The 27,538-nt window shown below is 51.0% G+C and overlaps 1 protein-coding gene across 2 annotated transcripts; it reads left to right on the top strand.

Moving 5' to 3' along the window:
• Positions 1-410: 410 nt before the first annotated feature.
• PNPLA3 (patatin like phospholipase domain containing 3) lies at positions 411-25,364 on the top strand. 2 transcript variants are annotated; one of them, XM_010369905.2, is made up of 10 exons: positions 411-761; positions 3,281-3,513; positions 5,176-5,241; positions 9,082-9,291; positions 10,782-10,842; positions 13,235-13,456; positions 17,102-17,234; positions 22,984-23,088; positions 24,451-24,585; positions 24,745-25,364. In XM_010369905.2, exons 1-10 carry the CDS (start codon positions 575-577, stop codon positions 24,764-24,766), a joined length of 1,374 nt encoding a protein of 457 aa, XP_010368207.2. In that variant the 5' UTR covers positions 411-574; the 3' UTR covers positions 24,767-25,364. The 2 variants fall into 2 exon arrangements, with proteins under 2 accessions (XP_010368207.2, XP_010368138.2); XM_010369836.2 differs by having other exon boundaries at positions 24,451-25,364.
• Positions 25,365-27,538: the final 2,174 nt, after the last annotated feature.

Consider the following 27,538-nt stretch of genomic DNA (forward strand, 5'->3'; position numbering starts at 1 on the left):
GATGACAAGGAAAACAGAAGGAAGCCGTTTCCCTCCAGGACATGCAGTGTCTTTTAGAATTTTGGAAAAATGCTTTCTCTCGAGTCGCTGGGGGGAGCTCCCAGGCTGGACCCCCCGCACAGGTCCTCCCCCATCGCCCTCCCAGATTCCGTACCCAATCCTCCTCCCAATCCCCGGTCCCCGCTCCATTCCCCTCCCAGACCCCGTGTCCGTCCCCATCCCCCTCCCAGACCCCGTGTCCGTCCCCATCCCCCTCCCAGACCCCGTGCCCGTCCCCATCCCCCTCCCAGACCCCGTGCCCGTCCCCATCCCCCTCCCAGACCCCGTCCCCGCCCCATCCCCCTCCAAGCCCCGCCCAGAAGGGCGTCCTGCCCGCTCATTGGGCCTCCCTCCGGCTCATTTGCATGGTCCGAGGGAGGCGGGGCGGACGTCGCGCGGGGAACGCCCGGGCGGAGACGCGGCGGCCGGGTCTAGAGCACTTGCGGGCGCCGGGCGGAGCTGCTGCGGATCAGGACCCGAGCCGATCCCCGATCCCGACCCCGATCCGGGTGCGCGCCCCCGCCCCCGCCCCGCCATGTACGACGCCGAGCGCGGCTGGAGCTTGTCCTTCGCGGGCTGCGGCTTCCTGGGCTTCTACCACGTCGGGGCGACCCGCTGCCTGAGCGAGCACGCCCCGCACCTCCTCCGCGACGCGCGCATGTTGTTCGGCGCCTCGGCCGGGGCGTTGCACTGCGTCGGCTTCCTCTCCGGGATCCCGCTGGGTGCGTCTGGGGCCGCCGCCCGGGCTCCGCGTGCGGAGGGGGTGCCCCCTAAGTACCCCAGGGGGTCCCCAGGAGTCGCGGGGCCCCAGGAGGAGCGGGCACCGGACGCGGACATGGCGGGGTGCATCCCGAGGGTCCCCTCTGGGGCAGATGCTTCCTGCGGGGGCGCTGTTCTCTGGGCGCGGGAAGGGGGCGTTGGAACCCCGAGAGGTCCGGGCCAAGCCTGGGGCTCTCGCGCGTCCCCACCCCTACCCTCATCAGGAGCCAGTGCATGAAGGGAGCCCCTTGCCTCCGGATTGAGAGTCGGGGCGTCTCGGAGCCACGGGGAGTAGGGAGCAGGACCTGGGGCGGAGGGTCGTGCTGGCCCCTGCGGACTCCGGGTCCCCGGTGTCCTCTCGGGAGATGCTGGGCGGGCTGAGCTGCTGAGGGGCCGACTTGCCCTGGGCCGGACCAAGAGTGGGGCTTTGGCCGGTGCCCCGGTGTGGGTTCCTTCCCTCCGGGGATTGAGGGACTCAAGACATCCCGCGCCTGCGCTCTCTTTAGGTCGCATCCCAGCCTTCTGGGGACTGGGCAGCCTCCCAGAAGGGCGACCCTGGGCATCCTCCAGGACAGGCTAACTGGAGTCTGGTGGGGAGGGGTACCTTGAAAGAGGAAAGGTGTTCCCACCTCCTCCAGTGTTTGGGACCCTTCCTGGGGGCTGGAGTGCATCCCTGGACACCCCCCAATCCCATCCTCTCCTCTAGTCTCCACTGACCTAGGCCCACCCTCCCCTCTCCAGCTCAGTACTCCTGGAAGTGAGATCCTGTGCATTTGAATCTTGTCCTAATGAAGCGTTTGTCCATGTGGATACCTGTGTGTGTGTGTGGTGGGGGTGCAGACGGAGGGTTTGTTTCTCGGTAGCCTGAACTACTAGGGTGTGGTATCCTTCCCGGGAATTTGCCTGCCACAGTCCTGGAGGTGGGGAGGGGGTTGTGAGCCAGTGGGCAGGGGCTGGGGCAAGTAGCATTGTGGAGCTATTGACACCAGAGGTCCCCAGGCAGGAGATCATGCTCCCATCAGCCCCGTTTTATTTGGGCTTCCTTAACAATGGACTCTTTGCCCTGCCTGCCGGAGCCAGCAGGGAGTGACTGTTCAGTGGTGAGGAAGCCCGTGCTGGTAGAGGAAGCCCTGCCATTGGGTAGGAGCAGTGAGCAGCCCCTGGGCTGACTGGGAGGTGGGGATTAGGGATTAGACAGTCCTGGCTGTCTGCCTTCCCCTAAGCCATGGGGAGAGGAGCAAAGGGCAGGAAGTGTGGCCTCCAGGAGGATTAGGCTAGCCACATGACCATTTGCACACCCTGGGGTTTAGCAATTTGCACACCCTGGGGTTTAGCAACAATAAAAGTCAGCTTTTGTATCCCAAGGTGGCCTGTGGACACCCACATGGACAAATGTTTACACTGGGACAGAATTCAAATGCAGTGATCCCGGGAGCCTAAAATACACTCACTCTGGTATAGAAAGGATTCCTTACTGGGCAGAGGACAGGTGCAGCCTGGGGCTTTCCCTGGCAGGACACAGGGAGGCTCAGGAACCACCAAGTCCCTGGAAGGTGGATCTGGAGATGTTGGCAGGAGCCACTCCCTGTGTTCCAGGGTTCCAGGTTCCTGCTTTAACCCTGTCTCACAGGGGGCTGTGCACTTGGGGACTGCTGAGCGTGTCCCAGGAGCTGCATCCTGGACACAGCTCCTCAGTGCATCTGAGCTGAGGCTAACTTGACAGAAGGGACAGGCAGAACCTGCCCAGCCATGTGCAATTCCACCACTCTGGCCATGCTTGGAGAATCGGCTCAGGGAAGGAGAGCTGTGAATCAAGATCAGATCTGGGTCAGGACAGGCTGGAGCATGCCTGTCCCTGTGCTTCCGAAGATTTATGGCTGGCCAGGGATCAGGCTGGGAGGGGCGGTCTTGCATGCCAGGAGAGTGGCCAGTAAGTGAGGTCACATCTCCTGCACCTGACAGCATTAAGGCCATCTAGCCAAAGCTCTGATGCTGGTATGTTCCTGGCCTCTGACTTTGTGGGGCATTGAGGTGAGGCCTGCTCACCTGGGCTTCTGGAAGTGAGAGATTCATTCCTGTGGCTGAGGCCTACAGCAGCGCTGTCTGGTAGGAATATACTGGAAGCCATGATGTCATTGTGCATTTCCTAGAAGCCATGTTGAATAAAGTAAAAGACACAGGTAGAATTAATTTCACTGAGGTCAATATATCCAAAATAATATCATTTTCACATCTATTCAATATAAAAATGCACTAATGAGATATTTCATACTAAGCCGCTGAAATCCAGTTTGTATCTTACACATCTCAGTTCGGACGAGCCACATTTCAAGGGTGTGATAACCACATATGGCTACCATAGTAGACAGTACCGGTCTAGACAAAGGTTGGTGGCATCCTTGCTGTCTGGTTTCTGGCCTTGCCAAAAGTATTGCCATCTCAGTGTGGTACATTCTTTTATGTATGTGTCTCCTGTCCCCAGAGCAGACTCTGCAGGTCCTCTCAGATCTTGTCCGGAAGGCCAGGAGTCGGAACATTGGCATCTTCCATCCATCCTTCAACATAGGCAAGTTCCTCCGACAGGATCTCTACAAATACCTCCCGGCCAATGTTCACCAGCTCATCTCTGGCAAAATATGCATCTCACTCACCAGAGTGTCTGATGGGGAAAACGTTCTGGTGTCTGACTTTCAGTCCAAAGACGAAGTCGTGGATGTAAGCAGTTTGCTTATCCGGATCTTATCAAGTGAGAAAAGCTGTTTTCAGATGGGTGCGGTGGCTCATGCCTGTCATCGCAGCACTTTGGGAGGCCGAAGCGGGTGGGTTGCTTGAGTCCAGCAGTTCAAGACCAACATGATGAAACCCAATCTCTACAAAAAATACAGAAAAATTGGCTGGGCATGGTGTTGTGGGCCCATAGTCCCAGCTGCTAGGGAGGCTGAGGCAGGAGAATTGCTTGAGTCTGGGAGGTGGAGGTTGCAGTAAGTCATGATCAAGCCACTATACTCCATCCCGGGTGACAGTGAGATGCTGTCTCAAAAAAAAAAAAAAAAAAAAGACTTTTGTTTTGGAAGCAACACAGGCAGTTGTAGGCCCCCTGTGCCACAGTGATATAAACTCTGTATGTCTCCATTGATTTGGTCCATAATGTTTGTAAACCCTGAGTGTTCCAGGGCAGTTTCTTTTCTTCACTTTTTTTCTCTTTTTTTGTGGGGCGGGGGCGGGCATGGTGCAGGGTCTTGTTCTGTCTCCCAGGCTGGAGTGCAGTGGTGCAATCGCAACCTCTCAAGTAGCTGGGACTACAGGCACAGGCCACCACACCCTGCTAATGTTTGTACTTTTTGTAGAGACAGGGTTTTGCCCTGTTGCCAGGCTGGTCCCAAACTCCTGCACCCAAGTAATCTGCCCCCCTCAGCCTGGCAATTACAATTTCAAATAATTCCTCTCTTTCCTTCAACACTTGGCTCATGACCGCCCAGTCCAAGGAACCTGTCCTGCAGGCGTGCCTCTCCCGAGCTTTCTCTATGCATCTTCCATAATGAAGATGCCTTCTCAATGGAAACCCCACGATGGTGGGAACGTGCCTTATTTGCCTGTATCCTCAGGGTCTAGCAGAGAGAAGATAATTTGCAATACCAAAACACCATTTAATTTGGCTGATGCTTTCATAAACGCTCCTTGGATGAAGGACTCCATTTTACGTAACAGGTCTGTGCAAGACAGCAGCCTGGCGCATCTAACCAGCAGCCAGTTTCATCCTCTGTTTAACCTTGTTTGCAGGAGTTTTCTCTAAACAGCCAGCACTTGTCTGTTCCCACACGGGTCTGTTCTCCCGGTGAATCAGCGTCGTGCCTGCTGACTGCTCTGTAGCGTGGCGCTTCGCAAAGTGTGATCCTGGGACCAGCAGAGCAGCAGCTCCTGGGAGCTCATTGGAATGGCAGACCCTCAGGCCCCACCTCGGACCTGCTGCTTGCGAATTCTGGGGAGGGACACAGAATCTCTGGTTCCACAAACTCTTGGGAGAGTCTAATGAACACCGGCATTTGAACAGCACTGATCAAATGCCTTTCAGTCCATGAGTCAACAACCCTTGGTGGTGTCTGTGGTGAGCCAGTGTGACTCCCGTGGGGAGCAAGGAGAGGAAGTTGGAGTTCACTGACAGTGTTGTTAAGGGGCTTATGCAATAGATGAGACCCATGGGCCTGAAGTCCGAGCGTGTATGTTGGTTCCCCGTTCTTTCAACCCATGGATTAACCTACTCTGTGCAAAGGGCATTTTCAGGTTTGTTGCCCTGCTCACTTGGAGAAGGCTGATGAAGGACCACAAAAATTACAAGGGTGCTCTTGCCTATAACTTCTCTCTCTGTTGCTTTCACAGGCCTTGATATGTTCCTGCTTCATCCCTTTCTACAGTGGCCTTATCCCTCCTTCCTTCAGAGGCGTGGTAAGTTAGCTTTCTCTGCTAGGGCTGAGTCCTGGGGGCTTTCTGTCTAAAGCGTGCTCACACATCTCCTGACTGCAAGGCGCTAGTGTCAGCACCTCAGGGTCTGTCTGGTGGTGGAGCCCCGTGCCTCGCTGCCTTTCAGACAGAGTAGCCATAGCTGACCCTACTTCCAGGCTACCTGGGCAACAAAACTTACTTCATGTGTAGTTAATTATCTGGCTATCTGTAAGGTAAACTGGCTGGTTCACTTAATCTGCACCGTAAGCATCAGGTAGCTTCTCTGTAACCTAGTTAAACTACGTAATGTTGGCCGGGCACGGTGGCTCATGTCTGTAATCCCAGCACTTCCAGCTCAAAGAAAAAAAAAGAAAAGATAAATAAAGTATATGACGTTGAAGAATCTGTTACCCCTGGAAGGTGGAGCTTTACTTTTAGGGGGAACTATAACAGTCATATATATATATATGTATTTTTTATATAAAAAATAAAAAATTTTTCAAATAAAAATTTTTTTATACAAAAAATACATATATATATATGTATTTTGTTTTTTGAAATGGAGTCTGGCTCTCTTGCCTAGGCTGGAGTGCAGTGGTGCGATCTTGGCTCCCTGCAACCTCCACCTCCCAGGTTCAAGCAATTCTCCTGCCTCAGCCTCCTGAGTAGCTGGGATTACAGGTGCCTGCCATCACGCCCAGCTAATTTTTTTGTTTTTAGCAGAGACAGGGTTTCATCATATTGGCCAGGCTGGTCCCCAACTCCTGACCTCAGGTGATCCACCCGCCTCGGCCTCCCAAAGTGCTGAGATTACAGGCGTGAGCCACTGCGCCTGGCCAACAGTCATATATGTTCTAAACAGCAACAAAAATCTGTAAGCCTGGTCTAACCTAGATTTGTGCTTTGTTTTGTTTGGCCACTTTGTGATGCACAGGAGGAAGTTTAGGCTATAAAATACTAGTCCTTTAGGGTCATTTTTGAACTCACAAGAGCAGCAGCAGAACCTCTGATGCAATTCTGTATGTTAGCACCAGCAGAGCCACGTGGCAGAGGGACTTGCATTGGGAGCCTCCCCTTGCAGGCCATGTGCTCCTGTGCGCTACCTTATGGGTCCCCACAACCGAGGGGAGATGTGAGTATTCATCACATGTGGCTGTGGGGAACTTGAAAGTCATACTTGCCCAAGGAGCACGGCCAGGGAATTTGTGCCCAGGTCACTCTCTGCTCCTCCGTCAGAACAGGGCATGTCTTGGTTCACTGCAGGGCGGCTCTTCTCATTCTCTGTAGTTTGGGGTCCAGGATAGTGGTCCACAGAGCCACTGGAGTGCCCAGCCACCGAGTGACCAAAGCACGTTTTGGATTTCCGACGTTGCCACAACATGGTTGGGCATCAGCAGGACCCCAACCCCTTGGTATGCTGTGGCTTTATGTGGGTATTTCCTCTTTCCCAGAACTCAGTAGGAGTCCCAGAACCCAGCAGCACCGTAGTGATGCCCTCTGGCTCCCCAGTGCACGGTTCTGGCTTTCCTTCCTGGTGGAGAGTTTCAAGCCCTCTGGGTCCTACTCTGTCCTTTTCAGCCCATGGCTTTGGTCAGAAGCTGCTGGCAGTGTTCAGATTTGGCTGAGTTCAGTGAATATGTGCATTGGCCATGCCAATTTCTGAGCCATGCCAGGGGGATGGAGATGCCGAAGCGGGAGTGTTTGTTCTGCAGGCTCTGGACCAGGCACTGGGTCTGTGCCAGCTTACTTGCTAGTCTTGCATCCTCCCCAAACCCCCACTGGGGATGTCTGGCCACGTCAGAAGACAGTTTGGGTTGTCAAAACTGGGGGAGTGCCACTGGCATCTGGTATAGAGGCCCGGGATCCTGCATCATCACCCATTGAGTGCGCTCATAGAAATCCTGCTGACAATTAGAACCCATTATTCTTTTTTTTTTTTTTTTTTTTTTTTGAGACGGAGTCTCGCTCTGTCACCCAGGCTGGAGTGCAGTGGCCAGATCTCAGCTCACTGCAAGCTCTGCCTCCCGGGTTCACACCATTCTCCTGCCTCAGCCTCCCGAGTAGCTGGGACTATAGGCGCCGCCACCTCGCCCGGCTCGTTTTTTGTATTTTTAGTAGAGACGGGGTTTCACCGTGTTAGCCAGGATGGTCTCGATCTCCTGACCTCGTGATCCGCCCGTCTCGGCCTCCCAAAGTGCTGGGATTACAGGCTTGAGCCACTGCGCCCGGCCGAACCCATTATTCTTGAAATTCAACACAAACAAATTGAAAACATTACTGTGTACGTACCATGTGCTAATCAATTGCACCACTGGAGCTCCTGAATTCAAAACATTACTATAAAGTTCAAAACGCATGGAAAAGTTCTACATGGCAGGAGAATATTTGGGCTTCAGACTACCCCTTGAATGAAAATGATCCACCAGTTGCCTTCCTCCTTGGCCTTCACTCCAGATTCCCGGCATTTCATTCTGTGTACCTTTATGCTAGTGAGGTTTTTGTTTGTTTTTTTAGACAGAGTCTCACTCTATCGCATAGGCCTGTAGTGCAGTGGCGTGATCTCAGCTCACTGCAACCCTCGGCTCCTGGGTTCAAGCGATTCTCATGCCTCAGCCTCCTGAGCAGCTGAGATTACAAGCACGCACCCCCATGCCCACCTAATTTTTGTATTTTTAGTAGAGATGGGGTTTCACCATGTTGCCCAGGCCGTTCTCGAACTCCTGACCGCAAGTGATCCACATGCCTCAGCCTTCCAAAGTGCTGGGATTACAGGCGTGAGTCACCATGCCTGGCTGCTAGTGAGGTTTTTGATTCCTTGCTACATCTGCCCTAGACATTGTGCAGCTACGATTTTAGAAATGTTGCTGTGTAAACTCCTGATCGTTTCTGGACTCCAGGCAAGAATCTTGATGGCTAAGATGTGGCTGAACATGTCTGATTCCCTCCTGGACCTGTTTTAGGCCAAACTCTGCTCTGAAATTCCTCTGTGTGGAAGGGCGGGCTGGGGAGAGCCTCCCGGCTGGAATCTTTTGGAGGCCTTTCTCTGTGGGCATCTGATGGCTGGCTCTGGTGTCTGGCTGGAAATCATTGTAAACACAAGTTTCACAGGTGCAGGCTCTATCCAAATTGTAGCAAAAGCTGCCTGCCCCAGGTGAGCTATGGGCAATAAGGTGGTTTAAGGATATAGATGAAGGAAAACTCACCCTTAGAATGATTTATCCAAAATGCTGCTATGTTATGGGTTACAGGACATTTTCTGAGGTCCCAGGTTCATTTTTTCATGTGTGTCTCAGAAGTCCCTCCAGGTCTTGGTTCTAATTGTCAAACATGGAGGGAGACAGGCTCATGGGTTAAAAGGTCTTGTCCCAGATTTGTGTATCCTCCTTGCAAGCAGCAAAGGGGGCTGGATTTGAACTCATGACCATCTTTCCCCTTTGGGTTTCTATCACACTGTGCCCCCAGTGCACTGAGCACCCCCTAGTTCATATGGTCCCCTTAGGTACATTACATGGGCACTCCTATAGGTGCCCATCTGGCCCTAGGACTTGGCCAACACAACATGGACTCCAGTCTCCATCTGCCTCTTTGCCAGGCAATTTTGTGCAGTGCACACACTGTACAACAGTAGACAGCAACCCTGAGAGCTAGAGTAGAGCCTGTCCCAGCACAGGAATGCTCAGTAAGGATTTGTCGCAGGAGCGATTCCAAAGCCAATGTCCTCCCTCCATATCAGCCTGTTTGCGGCTCTGAGGAGCTCTGCCCACATGTGAAAGCTTGTTAAGCAGTTAAGCACTAACCCAGAGCTTCAGACGGTGCCAGTCCCTTTTTTCCCTTCTTTAAAAGCGGTATGTGGATGGAGGAGCGAGTGACAACGTACCCTTCATTGATGCCAAAACAACCATCACCGTGTCGCCCTTCTATGGGGAGTACGACATCTGCCCTAAAGTCAAGTCCACGAACTTTCTTCACGTGGACATCACCAAGCTCAGCCTACGCCTCTGCACAGGGAACCTCTACCTTCTCTCTAGAGCGATTGTCCCCCCGGATCTCAAGGTGAGTTGGCAGTGAGGAGGCAGGTGTTCTGGGGTGCTGCTCTTCTTTGCCTTCCTGATTGCCAGGAACTACCAGTTGCTCTCTGCACAATCAAACAGAAATAGACCTTGTCATTGATGGTTAATGGAAATAAAAGGCACATGTCCCAGAAGCTCAGATGAGGCACCACCCTGATTATGGGAATCACCTGGGAACATATACCCAGCCCTAAAACTCAGATCCACTTCCCAGGCTGTGGCTATACAGTCGGGGGTGCAGCATAGGCATTAGGATTTTTTATTTCTTTAGTTATAAAGATTTTTTTTTTTCTTTTTGAGACAAGGTCTTGCTCTGTCACTCAGGCTGGAGTGCAGTGGTGCAATCATAGCTCACTGAAGCCTCAGACTCCTGGGTTCAAGCCGTCCTCCCACCTCAGCCTCCTGAGTAGCTGGGACCCACAGGCATATACCACCACACCTGGCTAATTTTTAAAATTTTTTGTAGAGTGTTGCCAGGCTGGTCTCACACTCCTAGCCTCAAGCAATTCTCCCACCCCAGCCTCCCAAAGTGTTGGGATTACAGGCATGAGCCATTGTACCCAGCCACTAAGATGATTCTTATTTGGAAACATGGTCAAGAACAACTGCATTCGGTAGTTATAACCTTTTTTTGATTGTGGTTGTTTTAGTTTGCCTTACCACTCTACCATAGTAAGAAATTTACAGACCATGTACAGCAACCCTTGGTGCTCCTGGAGAGAAAGAATGAAGGCTATGCAATACAATGCATGTCCACAGTCCAAGGGAGAGGGAAGGCTGTCTAACAGGATTGGTTTTCTCGTGTGCTTTATAAGATGAGTAGAAGAGATGGCAATTGGGACAGGCTGCAAAATTTGTTAGGGTGGAGGTTTATTCCAGGATCAAGGGAGCCCAAGAAACAAGCTCCTGCCAGGTGCAGTGGCTCACACCTGTAATCCCAGCACTTTGGGAGGCTGAGGCAGGCAGATCACTTGAGGTCAGGAGTTTGAGACCAGCCTGGCCAACATGGTGAAACCCCGTCTCTATGAAAAATACAAAAATTAACCAGGCATGGTGGCAGGCACCTGTAATCCCAGCTACTAGGGAGGCTGAGGCAGGAAAATGGCTTGAACCTCAGAAGCGGAGGTTACAGTGAGCCAAGATCGCGCCACTGTACTCCAGCGTCTGGGCAACAGCAAGACTCTGTCTCAAAAAAAAAAAAAAAAAAAAAAAAAAAACCGGAAAAGAAGCTCCTGCCTGCTGAGATGCCTGCAAAGTCTCTGTGGAGGGTGACATTCTAGCCGAGACCTGCAGGGAACTGTCTCCTGGGAGTACAGAGCCCTTTGCTCAGCTTCTAGGTGGCTTAGTCCCCGCCAGCCAGCAGGCTCAGAGCTTGCACGATTCTTTAGTGCCCTCTGCGGTCTTCCAGTGATGCTTAAATAAATGGTGCTTGATGTCTGCCCGCTGTAGTCCCCTTGCTTGCTTTGCTCACAGGTGCTGGGAGAGATATGCCTTCGAGGATATTTGGACGCGTTCAGGTTCTTGGAAGAGAAGGGTATGTATGGGCTGGGAGGATCAGACGTGCCCTTTTGACGAGTATTTACTAGCAGTCTTGGTAAAGACTGAGATTTGCCTTAGTTCTAACACTTCGTGCCCAACGCCTTCCCTGTGTTGTGCAACCTACTCATGAACCTGGGAGATAGGAAATCTTGGTCCCATTTTACAGATGGGCAAACAGAAGCTTGGAGAGGAGAGCAAGCAGCACACAGCCCTCACTGAGGGGCAGAGCCGAGATCTGAACTGGGATATCGTGACTCCAGGGCCCTCTCCCTCCGTAGGGTCCCGTTATCTGAAGGCAGTTTTTCTTTCCAGCTCGACCTCTTGTGATCCTTTAGTTTAACAAGGGCTGAAGTTAAAGAGTTTCTGTGCCTGGACCCCAAATGAAGCAATCAGATTTCTCATCTCCAGTCAGGTGTGGGTCCAAGCCCACTAGACCTAGTTTGTTCTTCCCAGAGCAAATTTCTGCCTTTAAGTCATCCTGGCTTGTCGGGACTGGGGGAGTTCTGCTCTAGGAAATATTAGAGTGGAAGGAAAAAGATGTGTTGGGAGCTGTTTTTCTTTAATACTAAGAGTTGGCTGATATATTGTTCTTGTGAATTTGTCGTTGGCCAAGACCAAGGAGACTGTATTTGTAAGAACACATGTGGCTTTATCTGCTCAGAAAATGTTCATTGCTGTGTGCTAGGGATACTGCAGCGAACACAGAGGTGTGGCCCTTGCCAGCCTTGTGAGAGAAGTGAGCAGATAAGTAAGCAGAAGGGTGATGCTGTGTCAATGGGAAAATACAGGTGCCAATGAGAAGACACAGGTGTCAAGGAGAAGACACAGGATGCTGGAGGCTCATGCAGGATGGATCTCCAAGGCCCAAGGGAAGAAGGGCCTCTCGGAGGGCATGAATCCACATTAAGACTTTGGGGATAAGTAGGAGAGCCTTAGGCACAGAGGCCATGAATGTGAGGCCTGCGGGACACAGAGAGGATGGCATGAAGGCCTGTGCAGCTGGAGGGGTGGGGATGGGGACACCAAGAGATGGCTAGAGGAGTGGGGGTGGGGACGCTAAGAGATGGCTGGAGAAGAGAGGGTCAGGAATGGTGAAAAACGGGAGAGGAGGGCAGGCTGAGCCTTTGAAACAGGGGGATTGCATCCCACAGCAGTAGGGAGCCATTGAGGGCTGCTGCAGTAGGAGTGAGGGGATCAGAGGAGGGCTTTGGAAGCCCCCTGGCTGCGGGACAGGAAGGGAGAGACCAGCATCTATCTAGGAGGCCAGTGAGGCAGCCAGAGGCTCCACCAGGATCAGGGCTGTGAGGGTCATGAGGAGGAAACCAATTTGAAGCAGTCCAGGGGAATAGGACTTGGAAATAACCGATGGGACATTTGGGGAGAGGAAGACAAAAGAGCGTAGTCCCGGCTTCTGGCTTAGCAGTTGCACAAAGGGGAGAGGGGGAGCTGCGCCCACGGGTTGAGGGTTGAGGACATTAGGAGGGAGCTGGTTTGGCAGGACAAGCTGGTGTGCCAGAGATGCTGGAAGCAACATCTCCCTGAGAACCTGGCAACATTCCTAAGGGAAAATGACATCTCAGAGGGTAAGGAGGGCATCCGATAGAGCCTGGAAAGAGCCGGGGCAAGCATGATATGTGAGGTTATCTTGGGGAGCAAAGCTCAGGCATTGAGGAGCAGCCCCTGGTCTTTTCAACCTGAGGTTGGAAGCCAGAGTTGGGCCAGGTGCAGCTGTGGTTGTCTGAAGCTCCCCTCCCCCGGCCCAGTGTGCCAAAGCGGTAAGAGCAGGGGCCACTCACTGGTGCTGGTGGCTGAGTTCCAGCACCCAGGACAGGGCCTGGCACATACTGGTGCCCAATCCTCGCTTGCTGGGTGCTTCTTCCAAGGCCGTGTGATGGAAGAGTACCCTCTTTGACATCAGACCCGGCTTCAAATCCCGGCTCTGCTATGTACTGGCTGCGTGGCTTTAGACAAGTCTCTTAACCTCTGTGCTTCTGATTTCTCAGCTGAAAAATGGAGATGATGATAATGGTTGCTGTAAGGCCTGATGGTGAAGCACGTAGCTCAGGGCCTGGGAGGCGGGTGTAACCAGTGGTTTAGTTGTTATAAATAAACAGTAACCCTCGCCTTTGCACCTCATGAATCCAGACGTGGAGATGGAGCCCACACAGCTAGCAGGAGCCAAGCTCACGTGTGTTCTGCTTTAAAGCCCTACACTCCTGTCTCCGGGCGACAAACACCTGCGCTCGTTCTCCTCCCTTCCCCTCTTCCCCTTGCATTTGGCTAACAACAGGCCAGCTGCCTGCCTCCCTGCAGTTCAGTGGATGGGTGGGTAATGATCACCACTCCCCACATTCACCTGGTGGGCTTGTTTTCCCTGCTCTTCACAGGCATCTGCAACAGGCCCCAGCGGGGCCTGAAGTCATCCTCAGAAGGGATGGATTCTGAGGTCGCTGCGCCCGGCTGGGAAAACACAAGTCTGGATTCTTCCCTGGAGCCAGCTGCCTTGGCTGTGAGGCTGGATGGAGACGAGCTGCTAGACCACCTGCGTCTCAGCATCCTGCCCTGGGATGAGAGCATCCTGGACACCCTCTCGCCAGAGCTCGCTACAGGTACCCCCTCCTCAGGCTGGGCACGGGCAGCACCTTGTTTTCTTTCTTGCGTGTTATGGAGGAAGATGGTACTGCCACATGGGAGCGATAGGGCGAGGCGACCGGGACAGGCTGCCGGGAACATCTCCTTCCATGTGTACAGCCTGGTCTGCTGCTATCACTCCCAGCACAGCCCCCCAATCCTGGCACCTTGCTGAGTCTCCCCATGGGGTCATGACCAGGAGGAAAACAGACTCCAGCTGAGCCCCTTGGGGTTCTCCACACAGGCTCCTCCTGCAGCAGCTGGGCCCTCTGTACCCCTTCCCAACCCTGTCTTCCCAACATGGCACCTGAGCTCCTGCCAACCTGGATTTCATGGGCCCCAAGGATGGGGGTCCTGCCTCTGGGACTTGGCCCATTACTTGAGCTCCTTTCCGGTTGCCACCCTCCACCTGTCCAGCCATCTCAAGGCTCCTTTCTGGAGGCCTCTCCTAATTTCTCCCTTCCCCTAAACCCACAATTTTGAACCTCCATAGAACGGTGCTGTATTTTATAATGTCATCAAATATTGAATGGACAGACAGTGCTATGGTCCAAATGATTGTGTCCCCCCCGGGATTTATCTGTTGAAATTCTAACCCCCAAGATGATGGTCTTAAGAGGTGGGGCCTTTGGGAGGAGATTAGGTCATGAGGAAAGGGCTATCATGAATGGGATTGGTGCCCTTATTGAAGAGACCCAAGAGAGGTCCCTGTCCCTTCTACCATGTGAGGACACAGAAGGTGGTGTCTATGAAGAAGCAGGTCCTCACCAGACACCAATACATCTGCTGCCCCTTGATCTGGGACCTCACAGCCTCTAGAACTCTGAAAAATTGATGTTTGTTGTTTTATAAGCCACTCAGTTGGTGGCGTTTTGTTAGAGTAGCCTGAACACGGACCAAGTAAGACAGAAGAACCTACAAACCAGCTATGGAGTCAGGCATTTGGAGAAATTAAAAAATGAGTCAGACATAGCTCCTTGTTCTTGAGGTACCAACACCTAGGAGATGGGAGACAGCAGCTGCCCAGGTGCATTAGGTTGTTCTTGCATTGCTATAAAGAAATCCCTGAGACTGGGTAACTCATAAAGAAGGAGATTGAATTGGCTCAGAGTTGCACAGGCTGGACAGGAAGCATGGTGCTGGCATCTGCTCAGCTTCTGGGAAGGCCGCAGGAAACTTACAATCATGGCAGAAGGCGAAGGGGAAACATGCACATCCCATGGCTGGAGCAGGAGTGAGAGAGAGAGGGAAATAGAGAGAAGGTGCCATATGCTTTTGAACAACCAGAGCTCACGAGAACACACTCACTATCAAGAGAACAGCACCAGTGGGGAAATCGGTCCTCACAATCCAATCACCTCCCACCAGGCCCTGCCTCCAACACTGGGAATTACAGTTCCACATGAGGTGTGGGCAGGGACACACATCCAAACCATATCACCAGATTAATATGATTTGAGGCACCACGAGGTCATTAAAGAGGGGTAATAAAAGACTGGGGCTCCAGGAAGAAAGCTCTGGAATCCAGCAGAGGGTCAAGGACCCGCTTGTAAAGCTGGTGGTGCCCTAGAAGTTCCTAAGAGAACATAGATGCTAGTGACGTTTAATGTAGCTGTTTTTTGTTTTGGTTTTGTTTTTTGAGACAGAGTCTTGCTCTGTCGCCCAGGCTGGAGTGTGCAGTGGCATAATCTTGGCTCACTGGAGCCTCCACCTCCCAGGTTCAAATGATCCTCATGCCTCAGCTACCTGAGTTGCTGGGATTACAGGCATACACCACCACGCCTGGCTAATTTTTGTGTTTTGAGTACAGACAGGGTTTCGCCATGTTGGCCAGGCTGGTCTCGAACTCCTGACCTCAAGTGATCCACCGACTTTGGCCTCCCAAAGTGCTGGGATTACAGGCATGAGCCACCATGCCAAGCCTGATGTAGCTGTTTCTGTGCACATTATTTGCTGTGGGGTATATTCAGATTTCTTTTATTTATTTATTTATTTATTTATTATTTTTTATTTTTTTATTATTATACTTTAAGTTCTAGGGTACATGTGCATAACGTGCAGGTTTGTTACATATGTATACTTATGCCATGTTGGTGTGCTGCACCCATCAACTCGTCAGCACCCATCAATTCATCATTTATATCATGTATAACTCCCCAATGCAATCCCTCCCTCCTCCCCCCTCCCCATGATAGGCCCCAGTGTGTGATGTTCCCCTTCCCGAGTCCAAGTGATCTCATTGTTCAGTTCCCACCTATGAGTGAGAACATGCGGTGTTTGGTTTTCTCTTCTTGTGATGGTTTGCTAAGAATGATGGTTTCCAGCTGCATCCATGTCCCTACAAAGGACGCAAACTCATCCTTTTTTATGGCTGCATAGTATTCCATGGTGTATATGTGCCACATTTTCTTAATCCAGTCTGTCACAGATGGACATTTGGGTTGATTCCAAGTCTTTGCTATTGTGAATAGTGCCGCAATAAACGAAGATTAATTCAAGATGGATTAGAGACTTAAATGTTAGACCTAATACCATAAAAACCCTAGAAGAAAATCTAGGTAGTACCATTCAGGACATAGGCATGGGCAAGGACTTCATGTCTAAAACACCAAAAGCAACGGCAGCAAAAGCCAAAATTGACAAATGGGATCTAATTAAACTAAAGAGCTTTTGCACAGCAAAAGAAACTACCATCAGAGTGAACAGGCAACCTACGGAATGGGAGAAAATTTTTGCAACCTACTCATCTGACAAAGGGCTAATATCCAGAATCTACAAAGAACTCAAACAAATATACAAGAAAAAAACAAATAACCCCATCAAAAAGTGGGGAAAGGATATGAACAGACATTTCTCAAAAGAAGATATTCATACAGCCAACAGACACATGAAAAAATATTCAGATTTCTTAATACAAGATGATGCTTTGCCTCATGACTTACACACCATTTTCTATTTAATTTCAGCTATGATATTGGAAATGGACATGTCTTTTCAAGGAAAATAAAAGCAGGCTTTCTGGAATGGTGACTTCCAAACATATTTGTCAATTTAAAGGAGCTGGGAGTGGGGACCCTATGTCCTGTAAGCACTCTCAGGGCTGTTCTGGGCTGTGTGCCCTGCTTCAGCTTCACACTGCCCTTGCTGTGAAGGGAGCAGCCTGGGCCAGGGTGGTGGCTCACACCTGTAATCCTAGCACTTTGGGAGGCTGAGGTGGGTGGATCACCTGAGGTCAGGAGTTCGAGACCAGCCTGGCCAACATGGTGAAACCCCCATCTCTACTAAAAACACAAAAAATTATGTGGGCATGATGGCAGGTGTCTGTAATCCCAGCTACTTGGGAGACTGAGACAGAAGAATTGCTTGAACCCAGGAGGCAGAGGTTGCGGTGAGCCGAGATCACGCCACTGCACTCCAGCCTGGGCAACAGGAGCAAGACTCTGTCTGAAAAAAAAAAAGAAAAGAGCAGCCTGGCAAACCCCACCTCGTCTATTCTGTGAGTGCCTCCAACCCTTTGGCTGCCAGGACGGGCATATTTCATGGAAATGCTAAGCACCAACAGAGTAAAGTGGTTTGTTTTTTCACACTGTTGGGAGATAATAGCTCCAAATTGTCTTTTTCAGCAGTGAGTGAAGCAATGAAAGACAAAGGTGGATACATGAGCAAGATTTGCAACTTGCTACCCATTAGGATAATGTCTTATGTGATGCTGCCCTGTACCCTGCCTGTGGAGTCTGCCATTGCGATTGTCCAGAGGTGAGCTTTTAGGTGGCTCTGTGTCTTCCTCACAGGGTTGATATGAGGATGAAACAGGATGACAGATGATGGTGGCACGTAGTCTGGGGCCTGGATTTTCCTGCAGCAGATCACAGCTCACAGTCTACATGCAATGCCCCTGAACGTTGCCTGCCTGTCCTCAAGCCACACAGGTACCTGTAACTCAGTGCAAGCCCAGAAACTCCCTGTGGGAACTCCTGGAGCTGTCAGTGGCCTCACATAGCAGCTGGTCCAGTCTCTTGTGATGGCCTGAGGAAACGGGCCTGGAAGGCTTGGGGTCACCGCTCTGAGGTCACAGAGATGCCTAGTAGACGGGTCAGGCCTGGAAGCAGGATCCTTGCTGCCTCTTTGAGCTATTTCCATTTAAAATCACATGAAGGGGCCGGGCACGGTGGCTCAAGCCTGTAATCCCAGCACTTTGGGAGGCTGAGGCGGGCGGATCACGAGGTCAGGAGATCGAGACCGTCCTGGCTAACATGGTGAAACCCCGTCTCTACTAAAAAATACAAAAAACTAGCCAGGCGAGGTGGCGGGCGCCTGTAGTCCCAGCTACTTGGGAGGCTGAAGCAGGAGAATGGCGTGAACCCGGGAGGCGGAGCTTGCAGTGAGCTGAGATCCGGCCACTGTACTCCAGCCCGGGCCACAGAGCGAGACTCCGTCTCAAAAAAAAAAAAAAAAAAAAAAAAAAAAAAAAAAAAAAAATCACATGAAGGCCGGCGTGGTGCCTCACGGCTGTAATCCCAGCATTTTGGGAGGCCAAGATGGGTGGATCACATGAGGTCAGGAGTTTGAGACCAGCCTGGCCAACATGGTGAAATGCCATCTCTACTAAAAATACAAAAATTAGCAGAGCATGGTGGCACATGCCTGTACTCCCAGCTACTTGGGGGACTGAGGCAGGAGAATCGCTTGAGCCTGGGAGGCAGAGGTTGTAGTGAGACAAGACTGTACCACTGCACTGCAGCCTGGGTGACAGGAGAGAAACCCTATCTCAAAATAAAATGAAATGTAATGAAATGAATAAAATAACAAATCAAGTCACGGCCGGGCGCAGTGGCTCATACCTGTAATCCCAGCACTTTGGGAGGCTGAGGTGGGTGGATAATGAGGTCAGGAGTTCAAGACCAGCCTGGCCAACATGGTGAAACCCCGTCTCTACTAAAAATACAAAAATAGTGGTGTGTCCCTGTAATCCCAGCTACTCGGAAGGCTAAGGCAGGAGAATTGCTTGAACCGGGACCTGGGAGGCAGAGGTTGCAGTCAGCCGAGATCATGCCACTGCACTCCAGCCTGGGCTACAGAGCAAGACTCTGACTCAAAAAAAAAAAAAAAAAAAAAAAAAAAAAAAAAAAAAATCAAAAAAAAATCAAATCACATGAAAGTAGGAGAACATAGGGAATTCCATCTTTCGTTCTAGGCATATATGATTCAGAGCCAGCAGTTAGGAGAACACAGTGTGGTGCTCCTAGAACTTATTGATTGGGTTTCCTCTGATTGGGCTTCCTCTGATTGGGCTTTCTGTGATTGGGTTTCCTCTGATTGGGCCTGCTCTGATTGGGCTTCCTCTGATTGGGCTTCCTCTGATTGGGCTGTCTCTGATTGGGTTTCCTCTGATTGGGCCTGCTCTGATTGGGCTTTCTGTGATTGGGTTTCCTCTGATTGGGCCTGCTCTGATTGGGCTTCCTCTGATTGGGCTTCCTCTGATTGGGCTTTCTCTGATTGGGTTTCCTCTGATTGGGCTTTCTCTGCTTGGGCTTTCTGTGATTGGGTTTCCTCTGATTGGGCCTGCTCTGATTGGGCTTCCTCTGATTGGGCTTCCTCTGATTGGGCTTTCTCTGATTGGGTTTCCTCTGATTGGGCCTGCTCTGATTGGGCTTTCTCTGATTGGGCTTCCTCTGATTGGGCTTCCTCTGCTTGGGCTTCCTCTGATTGGGCTTCCTCTGATTGGGCTTTCTCTGATTGGGCTTCCTCTGATTGGGCTTTCTCTGATTGGGCTTCCTCTGCTTGGGCTTTCTCTGATTGGGCTTTCTCTGATTGGGCTTCCTCTGATTGGGCTTCCTCTGAAACCAGGGAGAGCAGAATGGTCGGAGCTTGGCTCAGCAGTCAGACTGCTCTTCTTCAAATCCTGGCTGCACTGCTTACCACAGGCTTCACTGACTCCAGATGACTGAATCCACCTCTCTGCACTTCAGCTTCCCATCTAGAGAGATCACCTGGAGCAGAGGGTGGTCAGGAGACTCAGTCTGGTTACTGAGTCACAGTGCAGGAGTACTCATCCCATAGTAAGCATCCAGCAAGTGATCTTGATTTCTATTTTTGGGTAATAATGATGATAGTAAAATTAGAGACAGATAAAAGGTATAGGCTTTAGACCAGGGCACTGCAATTTCTAAGCTGTGTGACCTCAGGCAAGTTACTCGACTTCTCTGAGCCTCAGTGGTTTCATCTGCAATATATGGATAGGAAAACCAACCTCGGTGGGTTGTCTGACAATGGAGGGCACTTGATTGAAAAAAAATTACCCTGGTCTGACTGAAAGAAAAAAATTGAGCTAATATAGGCATCAGGAATGGGACTGCATGGGCCTGCAGGGAGTCCAGGGAAGGGGGAACAAAGAGCCTGAAGGTGTGAGGAGGTGTGAGTGCTGACCTGTCTACTACGAAGAGGCTGCTAAGCCTCCTGTGGACGTGGCTCTGGACTTGGCAGTTGAACACCTGAGCTGTTAAAATAACCTCAGATCCTGTGTTCTTCAAGGGTTAGGATTCTGATTCCTGCCGAAATGCTTCTGAAAGGGAGGAAATGAGCCAGCCCATCCCCCGTTGCTTTTTAAGATCATCGGGAAGTTCCGGTCTTGCCGTTTGTCCCTGGACCACTCCTAGGTCCTCCGTGCCCCACCTCCTTCTGGGTGTGTCCTGGGCTGTCCACCACACAGTTGCATCCTGCCATCTCCCCTCCTGGAGCCACTGTGCCATCCATGGATCCGTAGCTTCATTTTTCTTGGCTTTTCCCTGGTTTTTCTGGAGCAGAGCCTCTAGTAAACTCCCAAGGAAGTACACATTTGACTTTGTGTGTGTTGGGAAACGTGCTTTTTTTTCTATCCCATCTCAGTAATAGGTTGGCCATGTCTAGAATTGTAGGTTGAAAATCATTTCCTCTCAGAATATTGGTTAGTGAGAAGCCTGGGACTGAAACAGTCACATTCTCACTTCTTTGCAGGTAGGTGCACTTAGGACTTTCTATCCCTTATAATCTGAAATGTCATATGTCTTGGTGTAAGTCCTTATTTATTCAGCTGGACAAGTACTGGAGACTCCTTCAGTCAAAGCCTTCTCCAGCTCTGGGAAATTATCTTCTATTCTTATTTCTGTTTTTCCTTACCTTCCATTTTCTTTTTTCTTTTCTTTTCTTTTTTTTTCTTTTGAGACAGGGTATTACTGTGGTGCCCAGGCTGGAATGCAGTGACATGACCGTGGTTCACTGCAGCCTGAACCTCCCAGGCTCAAGTGATCTTCCCACCTCAACTTCCTAAGTAGCCAGGACTATAAATAAGCACGTCACCACACCCAACAAATTTTTTAAAAAAATTTTGTAAGACAGAGTCTTACTCTGTTGCCCAGACTTTTTCTTCCTCTTCCTGGGGCTCTTATTAGGAAGATGTTTGACTTCCTGGGTTGGATTCCTGTCTCCGTGTCTAACTTTCTCTCTTTGCCATATTTTTTATTACTCTTTGTCTTTTTGCCTCTGCTCTGACAGGTTTCCTCAAATTTTGTCTTCTGGTCCTATCCTACAGTTTTTACTTTCAGCAAATATAATTTAATCTCCAAGAGTACTCTCTTGTTCTCTGCTTGTTCTTTTTACTTAGCATTCTGTTCTTGTTTTATGGATGTAACATTCTCTTGGAATATTTGCTGTTCTCCGGATCATCCCTTCTCCATTTCTTCTTGGGCTAGTTTTTCTGTTTCTTCATCTTTTTTATGCTACTTATTCTCAGCATGTGCTTGTTGGGGTTTTTTCCATATAGCAACAGAGGACTTGGAGCTCAGGGTGAAAAGGGTAGGTGCATCACCTGGCAGAGCTCCCAGACAGTGACAGGCAGGCTGCTGGAAGGATGTCTGTCTGGGGGTGCTACTGCTTTCCTAGAAGCCCTTCCTTTCCCTGGAGGTGGTTGAACTGTAGGGTTTTGTCCTGATGGTGAACACTGGCTCCCCATGCTCTGCCTGTTTCATCGCCAGCCCCCTCCCCTTCTGCCTGGAGTCCAGTAACCTGCTGAAATATCTTGCTCATTGGTGAGCCCCTGCTCCTTCCTCATTGCTCTTGCAGATTTATCACTTCTTGTAAGGCCGCGCTTGTTCTCAGGGATTTTCTTTGTGCCACACCGTGGGAAACACGAGGTGGTTGCATGCTGCATTCCTGAGCATTTGTTTCACTCATGTCCTTACACATAGATTTGTGTGGGTGTTTACTTTGTTTTTAGCAAATTAGTCTGGTATGTCCTTTGATCCTTTTTTTTTTTTTTTTAGACTGAGTCTCACTCTGTCGTCCAGGCTGGAGTGCAATGGCACAATCTCGGCTTACTGCAAGCTCTGCCTCCCGGGTTCATGCCATTCTCCTGCCTCAGCCTCCCGAGTAGCTGGGACTATGGGAGCCCGCCACCACACCCAGTGAATTTTTTTGTATTTGTAGTAGAGAGACGGGGTTTCACCGTGTTAGCCAGGATGGTCTCGATCTCCTGACCTCATGATCTGCCCATCTTGGCTTCCCAAAGTGCTGAGATTACAGGTGTGAGCCACCGCGTACAGCTTTTTTTTTTTTTTTTTTTTTTTTTTTGAGATGAAGTCTTGCTGTGTCCTACAGGCTGGAGTGCGATGTCACTATCTCAGTTCACTGCAACCTCCACCTCCTGGGCTCAAGAGATTCTCCTGCCTCAGCCTCTGGAGTAGCTGGGATTACAGATGTGTACCACCACACCTGGCTCACTTTTCTATTTTTAGTAGAGGTGGGGTTTGGCATGTTGGCCAGGCTGATCTTGAACTTCTGACCTCGTCATCTGCCTGCCTCGGCCTCCCAAAGTGCTGGGATTACAGGTGTGAGCCACCACGCCTGGCCCTGATTAGTCTTTTAATGCCCAGTCCCTCCTTCAAAAGCCAGCTCCATTCTCCCACTGGCCTTCCTAGATTCCTTCTCCACTCCCCAGGATCAGCCTCCTCCTCCCCACCCCACTACTGCCGGCGGGGGGATGTCTGTGTTCAGGCATTTATCAGAGACCCTGAGGTGGGGGTCCTTTGTGTGTCTGGGGGATGGAGAGTCTAGAGGAGGTAGTGGCCACACCTCTCCATGGTGCCCCTGCTGGGCTCACATGTGACCAAGCTCAGCAAACCGTGAGGCAGGGGACGGTCTTGACCATGAGAGCCCTTACAGCAGCTGCCATGGGCCTCAGCTCCTCTCCGAGCTGGGAAGAGCCCTGAAAAGCCAAGGTGTTTTGTTTTGTTTTTGTTTTTGTTTTCCTTTATTTCAGTGTAAGTCCTTTGAGCTTTCTTGAACCAGAAGTGGCCTCATTTTGCTTTAGAGATTTCAGATGGGCTCATCCTTGTCCTGTCATCCCAGATCCACCTGCTGGGAAGTCGTCAGATTGGAGATGATGTTGGCAGCTTTTGTAAACAAAGGGTAGTGTTGTAAGCTGTTGTGTCTGCCTATGTGTGTGTTTGTGTACTTGGTCTTATCTCTGCAGACTGGTGACATGGCTTCCGGATATGCCCGACGATGTCCAGTGGCTGCAGTGGGTGACCTCACAGGTCTTCACTCGAGTGCTGATGTGTCTCCTTCCCACCTCCAGGTAAATACTTTGGCTGTGGGTGTGTGAGCCGGACGGGCACCTCTCTCATCTGATGAGGCCTCACATGACATTCTAGAAATAGTTGGCTGAATGCCAAGCAAGGAGCTTGCCCTTGGGTTTGGGGACACTGTCTCATGTGAGGTGGCTGAATCAGTCAGAGGTCCCAGTGCACCTGCTGAGAGCTGTCACCCAGGCCAACCTGCACCGGGGCCTGGGAAGCCTTCCTGTCGGATGAGTCTCTTTGAGTGCAGCATTGATGGTGGAGGAACAGAGAGGCTGCAGATAAGTAGGGAAAGGTGCTTCAGGCAGAGTAGCCAGGGTGAGGGCCGGGGAGTGTCAGATAGCACTGTGGTGCCTGCGGGAAGGAGCTCTGGTGCCCATGGCACAGGAAGAAGGTGGGGCCCTGGAGGGGCAGGGCTAGCAGAGCTCCTTGGAGCATGTGGCTGGGTGCCTGGGGATGCAAGCTCCCTGTCCTCCACCCTCTGTTGTACTGAGTCCACAGTCTCTGGGGTGAAGCCCAGCAGTCTGCGTCGACAGGCCCCGGGGTGCCGCTACTGCCTGAATTCTGAAAACTGAGCTGGAGCTCAGGGCCTGGCTTCTGTGACCAGGGTTGGGCGTTATCCTGAAAATCATAGGCCTTAGTTTCCTCACTTGGCCAACAGGGGCAATCACTGTTCCCTCACTGGGTTTCCGTGAGCTTCTGAGAGCCCATAGCATGGTACTTGGCACATGCTGGGCATCAGGAGGTATGGCCTCTTTTGCTGTTGTTGTTATTATTGGTAGACACAGAAGGATTTAAAAGTAGGGGAATGCGAAGATCTGATTGGCTAGGGAAGAGGGCAGTAGTGGCCAAGTAGAGGATGGATCCTGGGCCCTGGCTGGCAGCAGGCAGCAAGGGGGGCTGCCAGGGCCCAGGCAGGGATGATCTGTAGACTGAGAGGCTTTCTTAGGCTCTCGGACAGGAGGAGGTGTTGGTTCCAAGTCCTGAGGAGTAGGGGCAGCCCTGGTGACTGGTGGTCAGTGGTGCCAGAGGGTGGTAGGACACCCTGGGGGGCAAGCAGGTTTGTGTGGAGGAAACCAATAGGCCCCTTCAGGGATTCGTTGTTGGGCGACACCTATGGGAGGGGTCCACCAGGGGGAGGGGTCCAGGTAGCTGGGAGGGCCAAGGGCTTGGAAGACCTAGATGGTGACATCAGCCCAGCACTGAGGGCTGGAAGAAGCTGTGTCTCTGGCTGTGGCTGTATTCCCAGAGTGTGTGTGATGGTGCCCTCGACTGGCCGGCAGTGTGGGTCCATCGTAGCCCAGACTGCACACTGTAGCAGTGGGAATGGCCGCTAAGCCAACCTTCTCCATGTGTTTCAGGTCCCAAACGCCAGTGAGCAGCCAACAGGCCTCCCCATGCAAACCTGAGCAGGACTGGCACTGCTGGACTCCCTGCTCCCCCAAGGACTGTCCTGCAGAGGCCAAAGCAGAGGCTACCCCACGGTCCATCCTCAGGTCCAGCCTGAACTTCTTCTTGGGCAATAAAGTACCTGCTGGTGCTGAGGGGCTCTCCACCTTTCCCAGTTTTTCACTGGAGAAGAGTTTGTGAGTCATTTGAGGAGGCGAGTCTGGGAGATTCTTTCAGAGGTGCTAAAGCTTCCCATCTTTGTGCAGCTACCTCCGCATTGCCGTGTAATGACCCATGCCTGTGACGTGGAGGATCCCAGCCTCTGAGCTGAGTTGGTTTTATGAAAAGCTAGGAAGCAATCTTTGGTCTGTGCAGCAGTCCAGCACTGAAGTCTAATACGTCAGCACGCGTTAGTTCAGCTGGTTGAGAAATGACACCAGGAAGCCCAGCGCAGAGTGTCCCTAACTGACCATTTCATGGCCCTATTAATGGTCAGACTGCTCCAGTGTGAGGTTCTTAGAATGACCAGTGTTTGGACGGGTGGGGGCCTTGTGATGGGGGGTGGGCTGGCCTATGTGTGATCTTGTGGGGTGGAAGGAAGAGAATAGCATGACCCCACCTCCCCATGCCGTGGGAAGGGGTGCACTGGGTCCCCAAGAAGGACACTGCCTGTCAGGTAGCCTGCAAATATAATAACCTTGACAACTAAAAACCTCTCCATGGAGGTGGGGGGTACCAAGATGATAACCGATTTACATTTTAGAGCATCTTTTTCACCTAACTAAAATAATGTTTAAAGAGTTTTGTATAAAAATGTAAGGAAGAGTTGTTATCTGTTGAATTTTGTATTATGTGAATCAGTGAGATGTTAATAAGCCTTAAAAAAGAAAAAAAATCAGCCAGGCGCTGTGGCACACGCCTGTAATCCCAGCACTTTGGAAGGCCAAGGTGGGCAGATCACCTGACGTCAGGAGTTCAAGACCAGTCTGGCCAACATGGCAAAACCCCGTCTCTACTAAAAATTAGCTGGGCGTGGTGGTATGTGCCTGTAATCCCAGCTATTCGGGAGGCTGAGGCAGGAGAATGGCCTGAAGCCGGAAGGCAGAGCTTGCAGTGAGCCGAGATCATGCCACTGCACTCCAGCCTGGGTGACAGCGACTCCATCTCAAAAAAAAAAAAAAAAAAAAGTTACAAGTTTCTTTTCCCAAGTTTCCCAATAGGCGTTCTGTTAGCACCACATCTTCAGTCATTAGCAGATATAACTAAACTTTAACAGTATTTTCTTTTCTTTTTTTTGAGATGGAGTTTTGCTCTCGTGGCCCAGGCTGGAATGCAGTGGCGCAGTCTCCGTGCCCAGCCAACAGTATTTTCTAATAACCAATATATTTCCATATGCACAGATGTATACATGGGTGTTGTGATTGTCATCAGGAAAAAATATATTAAATGGCTGATGGGATACCATGGGACTTATTTTCTTTCTGCTTTTAAAAATTATTAAATCTGGGTGCAGTGGCTCATGCCGGTAATCCCAGCATTTTGGGAGGCCAAGGTGGGCAGATCACCTGAGGTCAGGAGTTCGGGACCAGCCTGGCCAACATGGTGAAACTCCGTCTCTACTAAAAACACAAAAATTCGCCAGGCATGGTGGCAGGTGCCTGTAATCCCAGCTGCTGGGTTGGCTGAGGCAGGAGAATCGCTTGAACCCAGGAGGCGGTGGTTGCAGCGAGCCAAGATTGTGCCACTGCACTCCAGCCTGGGTGACAAAGTGAGATTCTGTCTCAAAAAAAAAAAAAAAAATTCCATCTTCTTTCTTATTTTTTTTTTTTTTTTTTGAGACGGAGTCTTGCTCTGTCGCCCGGGCTGGAGTGCAGTGGCCGGATCTCAGCTCACTGCAAGCTCCGCCTCCCGGGTTTATGCCATTCTCCTGCCTCAGCCTCCGGAGTAGCTGGGACTACAGGCGCCCGCCACCTCGCCCGGCTATTTTTTTGGTATTTTTAGTAGAGACGGGGTTTCACCGTGTTAGCCAGGATGGTCTCGATCTCCTGACCTCGTGATCCGCCCGTCTCGGCCTCCCAAAGTGCTGGGATTACAGGCTTGAGCCACCGCGCCCGGCCCTTTCTTATTTTTTTATTACTAAAATTATTTTTAGTAGAAACAGGGCCTTGCTATGTTACCCATGCTGATCTTGAACTCATTGGCTTAAGCAGTCTTCCTGCCTTAGCCTCCCAAAGTGCTGGGATTACAGGCATGAGCCACCATGCGTGGACCCCCGCCTTCTTAAAATGAGCATTTGTTTTTTTCCAAATGTGTACCAAGATAAGGAAATCAGGAAGTGTAATACTCTTTTTTTTTTTTTTTTTTTTTTTTTTTTTTGAGACGGAGTCTCGCTCTGTCGCCCAGGCTGGAGTGCAGTGGCCAGGATCTCAGCTCACTGCAAGCTCCGCCTCCCGGGTTTACCGCCATTCTCCTGCCTCAGCCTCCGAGTAGCTGGGACTACAGGCGCCCGCCACCTCGCCCAGCTAGTTTTTTGTATTTTTTAGTAGAGACGGGGTTTCACAGTGTTAGCCAGGATGGTCTCGATCTCCTGACCTCGTGATCCGCCCATCTCGGCCTCCCAAAGTGCTGGGATTACAGGCTTGAGCCACCGCGCCCGGCCAGGAAGTGTAATACTCTTGTAGAAATGGCCAAGGTCTCCCACCCCACCTGTGCCTCAGATGCTACCCAATCCCGCCTTCTCTGCACCTCCAAGAAGGCACCCTTTGCTTAGGCCTCCCTCTCTTCCTGAACCACCTCTGGAAGTTTCTTATCAGCCTATGAATGCATTCTTATTTCTTCTTATCAAATAAAGCCTTCCCTCTAATTTATGGCACAATTATGCTTTGGAATCCACCCTCAGGACTAATCAGTATGTAGTATATTACATGTCAGGGAGCAACATTCTTTTTTTTTTTTTTTTTTTTTTGAGGCAGGGTCTCGCTCTGTCATCCAGGCTAGAGTGCAGTGGTGCAATCATAGCTCACTGCAGCCTCAACTTCCTGGGGTCAAGCCATCTTCCCA

The sequence above is a fragment of the Rhinopithecus roxellana genome, chromosome 13 (genome assembly GCF_007565055.1).
Source record: "Rhinopithecus roxellana isolate Shanxi Qingling chromosome 13, ASM756505v1, whole genome shotgun sequence".
In the NCBI taxonomy this organism is placed as follows: domain Eukaryota; kingdom Metazoa; phylum Chordata; class Mammalia; order Primates; family Cercopithecidae; genus Rhinopithecus; species Rhinopithecus roxellana.

Coding starts and splice junctions, on each gene's coding strand:
- PNPLA3 (XM_010369836.2), top strand. CDS start 575: ATGTACGACGCCGAGCGCGGCTGGAGCTTGTCCTTCGCGGGCTGCGGC. Junction 9,292..10,781: donor TTGTCCCCCCGGATCTCAAG/GTGAGTTGGCAG, acceptor CTTTGCTCACAG/GTGCTGGGAGAGATATGCCT. Junction 10,843..13,234: donor CAGGTTCTTGGAAGAGAAGG/GTATGTATGGGC, acceptor TGCTCTTCACAG/GCATCTGCAACAGGCCCCAG.